The sequence below is a fragment of the Stylophora pistillata genome, chromosome 4, assembly GCF_964205215.1.
Source record: "Stylophora pistillata chromosome 4, jaStyPist1.2, whole genome shotgun sequence".
NCBI classification, from domain to species: domain Eukaryota; kingdom Metazoa; phylum Cnidaria; class Anthozoa; order Scleractinia; family Pocilloporidae; genus Stylophora; species Stylophora pistillata.
In genome coordinates this window covers 23,494,978-23,511,916 of record NC_142522.1, presented here as the reverse complement: position 1 = coordinate 23,511,916, position 16,939 = coordinate 23,494,978, and the positions used below count along the sequence as shown (strand labels likewise).

General features: G+C 38.7%; 1 protein-coding gene and 1 pseudogene across 6 annotated transcripts in view; one reads left to right on the top strand and one right to left on the bottom strand.

The window, feature by feature from the left end:
* Positions 1–13,449, bottom strand: part of LOC111335207 (A disintegrin and metalloproteinase with thrombospondin motifs 6) — a 26,636-nt gene extending 13,187 nt beyond the window's left edge. For 2 of the 6 annotated variants that reach the window (XM_022941062.2, XM_022941065.2), the window contains exons 1-18: positions 13,310–13,449; positions 12,759–12,865; positions 10,649–10,727; positions 9,950–10,287; positions 8,995–9,184; positions 8,433–8,611; positions 7,371–7,457; positions 6,858–6,982; positions 6,330–6,373; positions 5,175–5,280; positions 3,999–4,127; positions 3,358–3,517; positions 2,591–2,692; positions 2,115–2,266; positions 1,785–1,848; positions 1,417–1,525; positions 943–1,067; positions 289–601 (exon numbers count right to left, since the gene is read on the bottom strand). In XM_022941062.2, coding sequence (XP_022796797.2) covers positions 289–601; positions 943–1,067; positions 1,417–1,525; positions 1,785–1,848; positions 2,115–2,266; positions 2,591–2,692; positions 3,358–3,517; positions 3,999–4,127; positions 5,175–5,280; positions 6,330–6,373; positions 6,858–6,982; positions 7,371–7,457; positions 8,433–8,611; positions 8,995–9,184; positions 9,950–10,287; positions 10,649–10,727; positions 12,759–12,839 — 2,383 coding nt within the window. In that variant the 5' untranslated portion in view covers positions 12,840–12,865; positions 13,310–13,449. Of the gene's footprint in view, positions 1–288; positions 602–942; positions 1,068–1,416; positions 1,526–1,784; positions 1,849–2,114; positions 2,267–2,590; positions 2,693–3,357; positions 3,518–3,998; positions 4,128–5,174; positions 5,281–6,329; positions 6,374–6,857; positions 6,983–7,370; positions 7,458–8,432; positions 8,612–8,994; positions 9,185–9,949; positions 10,288–10,648; positions 10,728–12,758; positions 12,866–13,007; positions 13,145–13,265; positions 13,284–13,309 lie in introns of those variants that run through there. The other 4 variants (XM_088759151.1, XM_088759150.1, XM_022941063.2 and 1 more) reach the window with 4 other exon arrangements.
* On the top strand, positions 13,164–16,939 carry LOC148732941 (uncharacterized; annotated as a pseudogene).

Here is a 16,939-nt window from a genome sequence, read left to right as displayed (position 1 = left end):
AAAAAAATAAGACATTGGAACTTTAAACTTCTTCTGTTTTATAACGTGTCTACTGCAAAATATGTTTTGACTGACACAGGCATACTTCCAAGTGCTCCCAGTGTCTATTATTTAAAAACGCTTTACCATGATTTTTGTCAGGAGTGTTTTAAGACTTTGAAATGAACGCAACCCCTTTGAATAATACTGCATCGGAAACGCTAGAAATTTGATAGACGCCGAGGCATTAAATGAACCAAGCACGGAGATAGGGAGGGGAAATGATCAAAAAGGTGAACACTGCGTTACCTCCACCACAAGAAACACTACAGCCAGACTTAACCACGGCCCAGTAAAAGTTATCTTTCTGCGAGTCTTTCGTTGCGCTTTCGGGAGAAGCGATTTGTCCACGCCTGTCTACATCATAACCCATCCGCTTTAACCAATCCAAAGCGCTTGTTATAAGATTGACAGCTCCTGGAGTGACTGCCTTCTTCGTGCTAGTGCTGTTTCTTGCCACATTATCCCTGGAACCAGGTGCGCACGAACTTCCATCTCCGTTGCATACACCGCATCTATCAACAACTGCTTTGGAACCAATGATTCCATCACAGCCAATTTTCTGTTGTAAAAACAATGATGCATGGATTAATCACGTTTACACTAACAACAGCTTTTAAAGCGAGGATTGAAACTGATAAAAACGATATTTTACGACACTCTTCGAGGCTTCTGAGATGTGAACACAGCATAGTGAATTCCAGGTTTGGACAAAATCAGTATAAACCTTGAAAACGACAAGAACTCCGTTCTTAATACTCTACAGCAAAGCCTCAATAAATTATGAGATATAAGCGGCGTGCGACTCCGTCTTCGTTAAAGTGAGGTATGATTTTTTGAAAAAATAAAACAAGAGAGCCCTTGACCTTTATCGAAAAAAAAATGAACTGTTCATCATCTTACCGAGCACTGTCCTTCGATACATTTATCAAGAGTATTCTTTTCACAGTCTGTACCATCAGCAACATTTCCAAAAGCAAAACCTAACCCAGTTCCTTTGATAAAACATCCGAGAACACATTTGCTCTCTGCAGATAAAAGTATTGTTGATTATTTTAAAATCTAAACGTCTATTAATCTTAAGAACAATCAATCTAAGAAATAAAATGGGAATTTCAATTTTTTTTAAGGTTTGGAAGAGTAATATTGGTAATTTTTTTTTAAGTCAAATATTTACGCACTTAACTGAACACTCTTAAATTCTGATATTGTTGCCACAATTCTTATCACTTTTCACCCATGATATTCTCCCCAATTTACTTTGGCTATTCCTCTTCGCTTATGACAAGATTTTTTTCCCAAGGTTCATGTATGAGTTCTCCAAGTAACATTAGTCAAAACCCCAGCAGGATTTTCTTTTACTTTGTAGACTCTTACTTAGAGTTGATGGTTTCCATTCCCACTCGTAATACTGATCATTGAACAGCTGAGTGTTCTTCAATTGACACTGATGGTTCCTGTATTCCAGTGAATCAGGAGAACAGGCCTAGACATTGGAAAAACAGAATTTCAACATTCTTTCTCATAGGAGAAGGAAGTTTGTAGCTTCTTGTTCTATACGCAAATCTGCCAAACTTACACTGTATTTGCTGAGTTCACGGGCTGGGAGGAAAAAGGGGTGGAATTCATGATCAATTACGACAAATCCCTGTCTATTTTACTAGTTGCAATGTTGCTTTCAGTTGCTTTGCTATGAATTTTGGATGAATGATAAAAAATGTAGATGCAATGGGGTTATAGCTTACCGCAGTATTACAGAGCTTATACTCTCTTTCTTCTCCTTCGCATCGTTTCCCGCCGTTTTTAGGGCTGAAGGTGGAGGAAAGTAGTTTTTCAATTGAATATTTCATCTTTGTGAGGTTAACAACAAGAACGTTTCAAATTTCTTTTTAATGAAAGGTAAAAATCAAAACAAAAAAGAAACTACTTGCCAGTGATGAACACAGGAATAAGTTATAATATTTAAATTTTTTTCCGGTTTTACAAATTTTATATTTCAGCAGAGAACTTAACCGAAAAGCAAACTAAAAAAACAAACAAAAAAACACGAAACAGAAAAACTATTTGTTTTTTACCGTGGTGCGATACATCTTCGTTCCCTGTAATGCACCCCTCCCCCACACGATCTGCTGCAGTCTGAATACTCAGCAGACCACTCCGACCAACCACCGTCCACAGTGTCGGCGCCCTCAGTACCAAGCTGAATACACTGACCACGCCTACACCACTGGGAAAACCAGGGAGGGAAAAAATTAGCTTGCTCAACGTTTAAATCGCGATCCCCTTTATCGAAAAATTAAATGTGGAAAACTCTTAAGGAAATGGAGAGTTGTACATCAGAGAAATTTTCGATGAATTCGTATAGGTGAAGGAGCAATTTTGAACCCAGAGTTCTTGGAGAGAAAATCTGTGGGAAAGAGACTGACCAACCAGCTACAGGTTGCTGTGAAGTGGTTTCCGGTACTCTACCTTGGACCACCACCTTGAGAGGCGAGCTCTCTCGTAATAACCCTGTTCTAACCTGTCTTTATTGAAACAGTGATCATATCACCTTGCTATCTCCGCACGGTGTTCCATCTGCTGCCGGCATCTCCGCCGTCTTGCAGTTTCCGCTTCCTCCGGGTACTTCACACCAAAGCTTCACGCAGATTTGCTACAGCCCGCACATTAAAAAGATATTTTATCACGACGAACGAAAAAATCAGCAAGAGTGACAACTTCTCACTTTTTACAAAAGAGTTGCCTTAAACGTCCGCTTTATTTGTCAGATGGAAACACTTGCGAATAAAGGTAATATTGCAACAAGGTAAGTTTTCTGAAGTAAATTTCCACTGTATATGCTAGTATTGGACATGTCTTTTTAATGTAGGTTCATGTAGAGAACGCAAGTGATTTAAAAAAACTGTTTGTTCTTCCATTTTCAATGACAAAACGCAATTTAGAAGATGTTCAGTAGAAATGTTGTATGAGACCAAGCCAACAGAAGAATTAATTTTTTTACCTTGCCTAAAAATAATAGTCTTAATTCCAGTTACTAGAACATGGAAAAAATTATCGTTTGAGACGAATCACGAGGTCGCAGAGTTCATATTCGTAAAACTGCATCAAGGGCGAGGTATCGCGAATAACCAGGTACGGCTTTAGTGGCTAATACAAATTTCGCAGCTGATTGATGGAGAGCTTGGAGAATAAAGCAAAACCATTCCAATCGCGAGGTACGTTCGATGACGGATTGAAAATTGGTCAGATCGGAACGAAAATGTCTATCATAAATTTGAGTATTGATTGACACTCAATTATATCACACTTAGTACTCACGTCCAGAAACTTTCCTCCGCCGCAAAACTTAGCGGCCTGACCGTAAGCCAGCTGACATTGTTCATCCGCATCGTACAGTCTTCCAGGTTTGTCGAGGGTCCTAGTCTCTATGATATTCTTTTTGGTTGGATTATCATCTAAGCAGCGGGAATCATCTGAACTGGAAAAGATAAGTAAAAAGTGAGAATTCCGTAACCTGAAGCCTGTGTACGATGACTTCTCGGGGGCAAGAGAATATGCTCTCTTGTCAGGAGTTAGGACTAAAGAAAAGTGCCTAACTGTTGCGGTCACTAGCAATTGATTAGCAAATTGATTTTGAACATTAGATGTAAATTGTCGCTTAGTTATATAATCTGGATCCGTGACAGCATGGTAGCTGCTAATTTTAACCTGACAATTTCACATCACACAGCGGTCGATTTGTATGAAGTCGATTTTAAAAGTCTGTCAAACACCTTTTTCCATTTTGTCCTCAATGACCTGACGAACCCCCAATAGTAAATAGCTCAACTTGAAAAAAAACACTCTTTCATATCGTGTCAGTTTAAAACTGACGAAAACGAGACACAATAGTCTTCATAGACTTTTTCTTTTGTATTGAAGTGTGTCTACATTTGTTCATTCAAACGAAAGCAACTTACTTCAAAAATTGCTGGAGATAGTTTTTACTGCAGGGTGACCATGAGAAAGCAGACTTTTTCCCCGCAGGTAAGGACGCCATGATGTTTACACCATCAGGGCAGGCTCCTCCATCGTGATTCATTCCAAGACTGGAAATAGATAATTACTCATGCCCTTGAGAATAACTTAAAGCTGATGAAATGTTAGAAAATTCTGAGTTTATTGTTCAGGCTGCTATATCACTCTGCAATATTAAGGATACTAATCATGTTCTTTATTAAATGAAATCAATCGAGCAACATTGAATCATCTAAAAAATCCTAAACCTTTCTCATGATTATAACCGCAATTCTAATAGTTAAGAACTATTCACCGAAGCGGAAGTGGCCGGTGGTGGATATTAGTATGTACTAATTAAGCGGGATAATATAGCACACAAAGATGATTTTAACTAATTTTCTTTATTACAATAATATTATTTTCGAGCGCGAATTTGGCTCTCGCTTTGCTCGGAGGTGTGCAGGAAAGGATATTTAGTGTTTGAGCAGACAATCAGGGCGCGCCTTCAACGCTATCCACTGCTTTAGTTTAGTTACACTAACTTTATGTTATTTATCGGCTGGATTGCCTGTTGAAGGCAGAAGTTCCAGGACTATAGAACATATACATCCAACCATGCATAATCTTAATTGTAGAATACACTTTCACAAAAGGTGTTTTATGTCAAGAAACTTCACCGATTAGTATTCGGGGAAATAAAAACACAGTTGAGGACGTTCACGTTTATTGAACATGATGGAGGTGTTTTAGATCTTTTTTAAGGATCACAAGGGCCGATATGGACTAAAGAGAGGATCACAAGCAGCCAATGCGGACCCGAAGTAGACACTTTGGGACGAGCCCAACCCTAGCGCCCAAGTCATGATCAGATTCAATTTCGCAGCTGCTTGTTTCAGAGGATGGCGCAAGTTTTCCACATCAGTCATCGAGAGAAGTGAAGGAAAACGAATACTATCTCTGTTTGCTTTAGATACGAAATTTTTGACTTTGTAAGTAAGATCGCGGAATTTGTTGTCTAAGGAAATAAACCCCAATTGATTAGAACCGTCTAAGACATCCTAGACGTTTTTTTAACGAAGGGGAATTTGGATTCTCGGCAACTTTAAGATGGGAATTTATACTAATCTCTAACCCACCTGTGTCCTGTCTCATGAGCTAGAGTCATCCCAAGCATCAAACCACTGTCTTGACCAACACATGCCGAGTTCGGAAAGTCGCACATTCCACGTGTCCTTGCTAGACCTGTCCAAATGCCAGAAATATTAGAGTGGTCAGCAAAGTACACCAAACATTTGTACTAGTTTCATGAATGTGAGTCTGCATTAAAGGCAATTTTTCTGCGGTTTCGTTTACATAAAGCCTTTGGGAACATTACCACCCCCTGGTCGAGATTTGAATCCTTCGCAGGTAACCTCCAGCATTCACGTAATTCTGACAGATAATCAATACCCATTTATACCTCTGAGTGGAGAGAGAGAGAGAGAGATAAAGGTTTCCAGAGTAAAATGTCTTATAAGAAACACGAAGTGATAACCGGTCCAAGCTACGAATGAAGACTTCTACTTGAAGTCCAGGGGGCTTCCTGAATGGGTCACTGCGTCCCCCAATTTTTAAATAGAGAGAATTCTTACAGTATGCGTTTACGTATGATGCACGATCCTCGCAGTAGAGAGCGCTATTTATGCAATAGCGAAAATCAGACCTGAAAAAAATCAGGCCTGTACGGGATTCGAACCACTGACCTCTGCGATACTAGTGCAGCGCTCTACCAATTGAGCTAACAAGCCAACTGGGAGCAGGCCGTTAAGTTGATTCGTAATAAACCTGAGATGATAAATCAATACGATGAATATATGAAGCTCATATATTTTGAACTGCGGTGATAGATACGTATGATGCACGATCCTCGCAGTAGAGAGCGCTATTTATTATATATGAACTTCATATTTTCATCGTATTTGAATTATCATGACGGGTTTATTACGAATCAACTTAACGGCCTGCTCCCAGTTGGCTTGCTAGCTCAATTGGTAGAGCGCTGCACTAGTATCGCAGAGGTCAGTGGCTCAAAGCCCGTACAGGCCTGATTTTTTTCAGGTTTGATTTTCGCTATTGCATAAATAGCGCTCTCTACTGCGAGGATCGTGCATCATACGTATCTATAACCGCAGTTCAAAATATATGAACTTCATATATTCATCGTAGTATGCGTTTATTTATACTGCCAATCATAAGAAGTCCGATTAAATAACTAGGTTCGAGAACTAAATGCAAATATGTAATTATAGTACCTAATATCTCACATGGTTGGTTCTTGTCCTTGCAAATATTATATCTGTAAAGAAAGAGTTAAAAAAATATCAGTAACGAGAAAACTTTAAGCGTTTAATTTCTAGTCAATTTTAGACAATCAAATTCTTACGCAATCGTTCATCTCACTTAATAATAAATCATTCTCAAATAATCACATTTTAACGAAACTATTCCTATCATTAGTTTTATATTCTTAATATCTATAAATTCTATTTGAACTTCCAACATTTTCACTATTACTACTTTTATTTTATTCCCATTAATTGCAAAGATTTCCATAACCCCATACCAATCAAAAACAAAGCCGTAGTCGAAAAGAAATCTGTTTTTTTTTTGCCTCTGCTTTCCTTCATCCACATATTGAATGCATAATGAAGTATGGGGTTATACGGAGATCTTGCCGAACCCTCTAATTTGCTACACCTTAACAAAATGTAAAAATATTATGCTAGTGTAACTGTTAATTGAATAATATCGGCGCGTTTCGTGTTCCAGGGTGGACCTACCTGGTAAAGAGCGTAGCATAATCATAATGATTTTCATCGTTATCCAGTGGATTATTATTCCGCTCCGCCCATCTGCCGAAGCTTTCCAGAGTGTTACTTGCGTGGTGGTTGATAACCAGCCCAGTCTGAGAAAAAACATTACAAAGTTAACATTGAAGCAGTCGTTACTGAAAAGTATGAGCCTATGCTTAGTTGCATATTTCAAAGAGTGATTGAAATCGTGAACGGTGGGCCACGATCGATTGCGGTATGCCATTGTTATGCCTAACCGCGACTGCATTATGCACTTGTCTCAAACTTCAGTCACATAATGAGAGTATCTCTCGTAAAAGTTGCGTTTCCTCTTAATTTTGAAGATGTAAGTTATTCACAATTTAGCGTATTCTTCAGTTATGGCCGCTGTAATCTCTGATCGGTGGACTGTACTCGCAGAAGCTGTCGCTGAGTTAGGAATACATTTTCTTTTCTACAAAACACCAATGCCACGAAAATACCGACAGAATATCTTTTTACCTGTGGAGTTGTAAGAATCTGCATTCTACTGACAACAAAATTGATGGGATTTTGGCCAATGCTTCCATCTCGAAGGAGGTTTGAGGCCTAAAGAAATCAATTGATTAAAATATTGTTACAATCGGAGTAAGCTAGGGCGCCATTCTTTTTATAGTGACCTTCCTAGCTTCGTATGTAAATTGCCATCTCGGATCATGTGATTTTCTGTGCGGTATTTTTTTTTCTCATATGCACGCATACATCTCTGCATCTGAATTCAAAGGAGGGGATTCTATTGGGAAGTATCACATTGCACAAAACAATGACTTCCCTTTGACACAAAAATACGCTCAGACAGTTCTCGGCGACGACTTGGCAACTGCCGGAAATTTCAGCAAATATTTTTAGAAATCTCGTCTCGTATAGACAATCAGAAGCGGCAAAGCGTTTTGAAACACAAGAGTGGAGGGGACAATGGCAAGACTTAGCTTAGGTGAATCAGCTTTCTATTTCTGTTTAGACTTTGCCGCAGGACACTGAGTATTGTGTTTGACCTAGAGAGAGAGTCGAAAGTAATCTTCAGGGAATCTAGATCGATGAGGAGCGGTGGCGTCAGCTCAGTCCTCGCAAGAGCACTCCCTTGCCATTGTTTGATTTATGTGGCCCATAGGCTGAAGTTGGTCTCACAACATGTTATCTCGCCAAGCTCAATCACGATAAAAAAGATTTATGAAAAGATCACGACATTCAATAATATTCAAGGCCAATTTCCTGCCAAGTGAGTGATGCTGTCAACACCGAAACAGGAGGGCGCGGCACACCCCTTCTCCGCCCTCCCACCTCTACCGTCAAAGTCGAAAAGATTCAAGAATCAATACCGAGAAAGCTTTGCTTACAGATTTTACACTGTTCACTCAAACTGACCAACAAGTGTAAACCACCAATCAATCAATCAATCAATAAACTTTATTTAAGGAGGGACGCTCATTAACCCAAGGAGTGGACAGTGTGACCTCCTCGAAGTAGATAAACCAGAAGTAGGCCAGGGGTATTCCCCTCTCTTTAACTGGTTTAATCACTTACTATGTTACAAGCAGACAGTGCATATTGTTTGGCGGCGTCTTCTCCGTGATAGTTCGTCATCTTTGGATCAACCACCACCAGAGTCTCAATGTATTTCTCTTCCCCAGGTCCTGCTGGTCCACGCCGTGCAGACTGCTGCGTATCATTCAATGCTCGTACTAAGCGAATACGTGGGTCATCTACACAACGGAAAAGAGGCGTTAGGAAAACTCTTTGAAATGCATTCGTACAAAATAAGAACAAAAGAGAATATCCTCTTGAAGTGAATTACCAACTTAATCGTTCAGAGCAAAGTATTTTAGGGATTGGTCATTATTGTTCGTCTTGGGGAGGGAATGTTCGGATGATTTTGGCTGTGTTATAAAAATGTTTGTCTGATCCTTTCATAAGGCTCTGTAATATTTTAATGATCTTCCACATTGGCAGTCAATTTTTCATAGTCCTCCCATAAAAATCTGTTAGAAACCACTGATCCCTCTTCCGTTTCCTCTGAAAACCCCGAGCTCCCCCGAAAATCTCCCGACCCCTCCCCCCAGGCGGTAAGTCACAACTGATCCCCTACCTGCGGTTCCGCAAGTGTGTATTTCTCTTTTTTCTTTAACAACATGAAAGTTATGTTTTGCATCTGAGTTAATAGATCTTCTATAAATGATGTGGGGTTTGCTTCTGCCGCGTGTTGTTACTTTGTTGTGCAAGTGAACTGGAAGCGGTTCCATGAAGTAAGCTTCGTCCTCAGTGTGAATAAGTCCACTCTGAAAAAGAAATGGTTACAATAATTATCTATAACCATAACGAAAGAAGCTGCTCATTTATCACAAGCGTAGGATAAGAAAAGAGCTGAGTTCCCCTAAAGGATTCGAATCTCGAACCTTCTGAGCTTTAGAAAAATTGTTGGTTGGCTAAGCCATTAACAAGGCGTATGGCTTACTGACAGGTTCAGTTATGTGGATGTTACTTTCTTTATCCGTACTTAACCATGCATGATGAATTATTTATCTCTGTTTGGAAAACAGCTCAATTTTTTTGTCCTGCACGAGAAATGATCGATAGATGTTTAAACGTGATAGTGATAGTCGGCGACATTTTAACAATTAATGGAATAACATTTACTCCGATATTTTGCATGTTCTTTGTACGCGTGATCTTTTCTACCTACGAAAAACACGGAGTTCCAATCAAAACAGTTAGGGTTTTAAGTGAAAAGCCTGGCTGTACTGCTTTCTTATGACCTGCCTTTGACGGGTCATTTTAGGGGCAGGTATCCCGGACATGACCACACATTTGCTTCCATTGCTTTCATTTAGACTAGACAGTTTCTTTTCCCGGAAAGAAGAATTCAGGCAGAAAATTCCATCTATCTCTAAACAAAATTGTTTGTTATCAATGAATTAATGAATAGTGTTTGGATTGATCGCATAAATGCATGAGTTATGGATTAAATGAGAGGTTAGTCTTGAAACATCTCTGGCGTATCATTTTATGAAATTGTTACATTAATGATGGTATGGAGTACCTACCAGTCCGTTGCAATTACTTATTGCTACTGTTGATATCGACTTGGCTTTTAAACGTCCAACATAATGGCAATTTTCCACAGTATGTCTTTTCATTACTCTACCATTCTTGCCGATTACTTCAACTTTAAAAGCAGGCGTCAGTAGCCTTCTGTTTCGCTTTAAGTGAAGATGAAGATTATTCCCAAAAGCTGACACTTCGTAATGTACTTCTTCGTTGTCAACTTCATCTTCTTTATCTGAAGAGCGACGTAAACGTATTCTTGGATGCGATAACTCGTGAGAAACGAAAGCACCCTCTTCGTCTACTTGAACAGGATGCACAACGCTGTACTCGGGAACTGAAAGAGATTTAAAAAGAAAATCTGTCGATGAAACATCTTAATGAACTTTAGGAGTTTACCATTCTGACCAGAGACAACTCTGCACCCCTTTCTCCCGCCAAGCCCTCGAACGAGTCAGGCAGGTCATTTGGGGTACTAGATGCAGGAAGTAAAACTTCCAAGATTATAACAGTCAAGTTAATTATAAAACATTTGTTGGATTTTGAGTTCATTGAATGATAGTTGAAATGCCTCATTGGCCTAAAAAACCAAATTAAGTCAATGGAACTCTTTCTTCCTTCCTACTTTCTGCTTTGTTCTGGAATTATTGTGCACGAGTAGGTTTCACTAACATTAAAATGAGAAAAAAAAGTAGTACCGTCACTATGCGAATCTACTCCAAATAGGCGGGATAAGTCTCTTGTAGTCATATGTCTGTGAATACCGTTGCGATGGGGCTGGATAAGAAAGGAAACAACAAACAAGTATCAGCATCTTGATCTTGGTGCCCTACCTAATCTTTTGGTTTCCAACGCATTCTTTAGTGTGTAAAAAGCTGATTTTTTTGGGGCCGCTCACAGAAACGAAGTTAAGATGTTGTATAGTAAAACTGCTGCCGAAATGCATCTCCTATCTAACCAAACGTTGTATCTCAACTGTAACTTTTGAGAAAACTGGCAAAGCTTGCCAACAAGGCCCAAAGATAACACTGGAAAGAATTATGTAATTCAAACAAAAATGTCTATGAAGACTTGGTGTACAGAGCTGTCCCTCGCCTTATTTCTTTTACACTGCCTATCCTTTATACATAGGCGAAAGAAAACGAGATATTGAAAGGTATGATTTGATGTTACTGAATGTCTTTATGTTCTGAGTTTTTTCACAAATATTTAACAATTATTCGCCGAAGGCGAGGTGAATATCGTCGAATAACCCCGAAGTCGAGGGGATTATTCGACAATATTCACCGAACCTGAGGCGAATAATTGTTTTAGTATAATTTCAGAGCTGAACAACAGAGAAATTTCTAAAATCATAACATTTTAGTAACATTTATGAACTTTTTATTTTAACATTTTATATAAACCGCGTGGAGCGGTTTATATAGCGTCATATAAGGAACCCCTCGACCAATCAGATTGCTGGAAACTCTTTGCTCAGCTCTGAAATTATACTAAAACCTCTTATACATGAATATGCTGAAATTCAGGGAAAGATTGGAAGAGGTCGTTTCAGAGTATTTGTCAATAAATTTGTAAGCTTTTAAAAAAATGTTCACCATTAAATTCTGTAACCACTCCTGTCTTACACCACCACATAGAGTTGCATGTAAGCTGAGCAGTGTGATCTTGTTTTCATTTAGATCATTAGATCATAGAACCATTTTTTTTTCAATAACAGAGGTTATACTTCAAAAGAGAAGAGAGACCAACATCCTTATAACGGGTCTTAAGGATTGTCATTTTCACTAATAAAAATCCAGCTTGCAAGACAAGCCACAAGGAATAGTATCGAATTATTAGTTTATTGCTGTATATTACTTTATAATTATCTCTCACTTTTCATTATTATCACAGTTTTTGTTTATGTTTGTTTAGGTGTTGATAGCTTGTCCGATTTTTTTTCTTTTTTTTTCGTGTTTGAGTTTTTGAATGCTGCATTTCTAAGTTTGTTTCAACTCTTGCAGCGCCAACCGTGATTCATTTTCCATTGAAATAATCACCAAAAGAAAATTTTCTTGTCCCCAAATCAAGTATTAAAATATAAGGCTACTGTTCTATGTTTTGCCTCTAATTTGTAATCATCTTTACCGATAATTTTCTTCGCCTTTCCTGTACAACATGGCTGGCGTTATAAACGCCTTTGTAAGAAAAGACTACTTCCGCAACATTGTTCAGGGAGTGACACTTTTAACGATAAGCTTATATATAGTTGCAATTAGTTGAAAATAGGGTCGGTAGATTTCAAAGCACTACCATGCAATAACCAAAATAAGTTTCCAATTGTCCTAATAGGTCTGCAGTTAAAAGTATGGTACTATTCGCAAAGCTCTAATAGGTTGCTATGCATAATTTTAAAGTTTCATGAAGCATTGCAAAATGAATTTCAACGATCGCGATTGAAATGACCCCCTCGTAGAAAGGCCGGTACGGTATGTGTTTCGTCAACCGAGACGAACTAAAAAACCAAGTAAAGCAAACACCAAAGTGCACCAAAGTGTGTTGAGTCAAACATAAGATATCAATTTACAGGGCTCTAACAGGGGCCATTGAAGCGTACGAGCCTGTGCTTGTCTGTCGTGTAATTGGTAGTTTGCCATATAGCACCGGCACGGGCCAAGCAAATGCATTCTTCTTTACTTTCCAAATTAGCGACTAATTTCATTGGCACAACAAACATGGGGAATCATGTTGTGGTGCCGGAGAAATTTTATTAGGAAACAGTCTTCTGTACCTAGTTTAATCTTGAACAAACGATCGAATACTTACGTGCATCGCCATAACGGATAGCGAAAGGAAGCACAAAACAAATTGGAAAATCTTAAAACATCTTTCTTGCACACTACCCATTTCCTCCCTGACTCAATCACTGCCTCCTAAGGAAAGAAATGAAAAGAGTCACAGAGAGAAAAAATTACCAAAAAACTCCCTTTATTTTGTAAGATATGAAGCTAGAGAATATTTCTTCCCGAGTTTATCAGCGATACTTGATTGCATTCATACGATTTAACGCCATACCTTTGATTTTCAGGGTAACAGCATGTTGTATCTGCGTTAACCTCTCCTCCCAGTCGAGTAACGCACGACGACAGATTCTATACATCATCTATAGTTTACCATTTCCCTTAATTGTTACGGCGACTTGAAAATCAAATTAACACGACACACAAAACCATGACCCTCGACGAAGATATGTTCAACACTTGCGAAAACAAATCTAAACAAACTGATCAGCTGATTAATGTGGACTTAAAACGCTCTGATTCACTCGAGTACCTTAACATTTCGGGTTCAGTCTGACGGCCGGGAAACAAGCTTACCCTTTGTTACGCTGTTTGTTCTAAGCTTGGTTTTTCTCGTCTCCTTCGGAGGTTCAAGATTTCAAGAAAATAGTGTATTTTGCTTCAAATTATTGCCAAATGTTCGATTGTTGTGCCATATTTTTTTTGTTTGTTTTTTGATCGCAAAGTTTCTAAACTGGTACTTTTTGGTGTTTATGACACATTGACCTGCAATGGCGAACATGATTGGTTGCTCTTTATTGCTTTGCTTGTGGCATTACAGCAAGGGGTCAAGATGTTATTAAAAATGTATCTGGATGGGAAGGTTTTCTGTGAAGTCAAACTAAAGGAATGATGGCTTGTAGCTTTGTTGACCAATTTTTGTATTTCTTTGATTCGATTTGGTTATTTGGGCTGATTTTTAAAGCCCGAACAACTTGAGAATTGTAGAACCTGAGAAACTGTGGCTGAAAACTCTAATTTCAAATTCTTATATCATACCATTTGTATGCCGACAACCGTCATGATACCCGATTAGAGAGACAAAAAGCATTCTATTTCACTGTCTGAAACATTTTAAGCCATTTAAGGCTGTGGTGTTCCTTAAAACAATTCACTAGAGAAGGAAGTTGCTTAGAAATCATAAGTAAACAACATGGATGCAATCCAACAAGAATCCACCTTTAGAAAAAGCCTGTACTTGCGAACAAAACTGTGTTAAAAACCACTTAATTTCTCGTTAAGAAGCAACTCATTTAATTAACACCGACGTGTTGATGATCTTATGGGTGTTCATCATCGACCTCTCTTCGAACAACACAGAACGGTTTAGAACTAATTAATGTTTTTACTACAGCAATATTTACGGTGTGAGTAACAAGTACCACCAGATCTAATAACTTGCGAAAGACAATGTAGACGATTGGCGATACTCAGGGTCACTTCTCAAAACATGCGTTGAAGTAGTTGAAAACTAAGAATAATAAAACAGGTCAATTTAACGATTTCAAATCCCTTCCTGTAATAAAGAATGAAGCTAAAGCTCCACGTAGAATACCAAATGTAATTGCTTGTTATTGTTAGCTACACTGAAACTACCGTACTTGGCCTGTTCTGATATCTGTTCGCTCAGAATGGAAACAACTTTGAACTTAGGAAATGACTTTGCTATAAGCTTACATAATTGTGTAAAAAGATTAGTTATTTCAGTTAAGCTGATCGAAACATAAATGACTATAAACAAACAAGAAATTGACGGTTGAGCCAAGATAACCTCAAGTTTTCTTACCCCCGGGTCTTTCCTCTATTCGCTCCGACGAAGGGCTAACGCTCGAAACGTCAGCTTTTATAATCGTAACGATGGCCAATTTACCATTTCAGCTTTGCTTATATGTTCAAATTATTTCGCTACTCCCACCGACGCAGCCCCAAACAGTTTCTTTAGAAACTATCAGCCTTTATTTATCTGTTTAAATTCTATAATGAAGTTCTAAAACGAAGGCGAGTTGCTAACTTCCCTTTATTTCCAGGAAATATTTCATCAGTTCGAGCACAAACTGGCCACGAGTGCAACAAAGTTGAGGGTGGAGTCACTAACACAGCAGGCGAAGTCTGTCGCTTTGCATTCCAGAGAAGTCTGCGACAAGCTTACAAATGTTCTTGAGACCAGAAAGAAAGAAAAACTCAGTAGGTTGTCTGGAAAGAGAGATGGCTTTCATGTTAGAAGACAGCAAGATAGTAAGGAAAGCTTTTGATTACAGCAAGAATGAAGGTGAAAACCTAGAAATATTTACTGACGACGCAGTCCAACGGTTATTAAAGAAAGTTGAAGACGAATTGTTGGAAGGCACATCAAAAGAAGAGGCTGTCAAACAATTTCTCGACGAAATCAATGAAAGGATCCAAAACACCATGATACTCAAAAGAGATATAACTGGTAATGCCTTCCAAGAATGGAAGAAAAACATACAATTCCACAAGTTTCAGTCCCTCAATATGCCTCCGTCTCAAGCACCTCCGAAGCTCACAGATCAAGAATTACCTAAAGACCAATATCTGGTATCGCGATTCTAATTACTACTACACGAACAACTACATTTGTGGAACCGTGGCCGGTGTCCTAGCTGTCGCAATTCCTACCTTTGAACCCCAGAATCACATTATCAGGAACTGTCACAGGCGTGAACGGAGTCAAACTGTTTATACTGGAATATCTTTTACGCCTTGCCCTCATCTTGATATGAATCGTTACATGTGATTAAGACTTTCTCGCTTTGGTTTTCTAGGGGCACTCCTAGCCTATGCTGGAGAGGCGATCGCACAACGAGTGATGACGGGTGGAGCGTGGGCAACTGCCTGTCCTGTGGGAGCTATTGGAGGATATGCTGGTGAATTTTTTCATGGCTTTCGTTTGGGAGACCATCTGAAGAGAAAATTCCCGATAAGCTAATACAAAGTAAGTTGCTGGAAAATTTTCCTTGCAGATCAATTAAGAAAACTTCACCAAGACTACAAGAAGCTGTTGGGGGAGGAAAACGACGCCGCTCTTGCGGATATTGAGGAGAAATTAAAAAATGCCGATTCAAGCCAAAATCGCAGGGCTTGTTAGTAAGTCACACATCTTGAACCAGCTAGCTGCACGACTGGATAATATTTACGACGGTATCCAGACAACAACAGAAGGGTTTGACATGCTGTTGACTGAGTAAGTATTTTCTCTCCACATAATGATTTTTACAAAGAGCAACATGGAAATTAAGATTAATTTTTGCAGATGAGAGGCCTTTGTATCCGCCAACTCAAACAGTTTGATAAAAAATATTCAAGAGCAAATTTGTTTTTTATTTCTTCATTGAAGGAAAAGCCAAGCATATAAGGTACATCGAAATAGTTTATCTAGAGTAAAGCCTCAATTATGGATACTATGGAATTTTGGGAACAAGGCAACGAATTTCTCCCAAATGCCATAATCAAGTTAAATGCCAATGCGTTTTACTTTTCTGAATGTGTTACTTTATGATAATTTTCACTGTATCTTTTAGTTTCCAAAAAGAATTTTTTTCTGATTTCCAGCTTAGCCACGCGATTGCAATCATAAGATTGTCACCTTTAAAGCAAAGTTCATCCTGATGAGAGAATACACAGTTATGACGAAGCTGAAGAAACGAAGGAATGTAAAAATACATATTTCAAATGCACCGGTCTACGACGATCACTGCATGTAGCCTTGACCATGATGAACATGTAACTCAGTCTCAGTTGGTTATTTAAATGCTATATTTCCATTTTAGTTTGCCGGAGGCCCAAGATGAAATGGTCAGTGAATCGAAATTGATCCGCAGAATCATATCTCTCAAGCACGTATATTTTGAGATAATTATTTTCTTATTCGATAGGGTCTTTCCACTCAGTCTAACTGAGCAAAAATATCATAACATGGGTCTGCATAAGTCCATCTATTGTCGTTTGGCAATCGGAACAATGTTTCAGCATGCAAAGGTTCCACATAGTTATCTCAGAAGAAGGCATACTCGAGGGTACTCGAGGCCATAAATAAGGCTTGACGCAATTATTGTTGTATTGAATTGAAAAAGATATTATATTAAAACTTTTTTTTTTCTCTGTTTTTACAATACAATACACTCCGAACAATCCGGCTCCAATGGATAA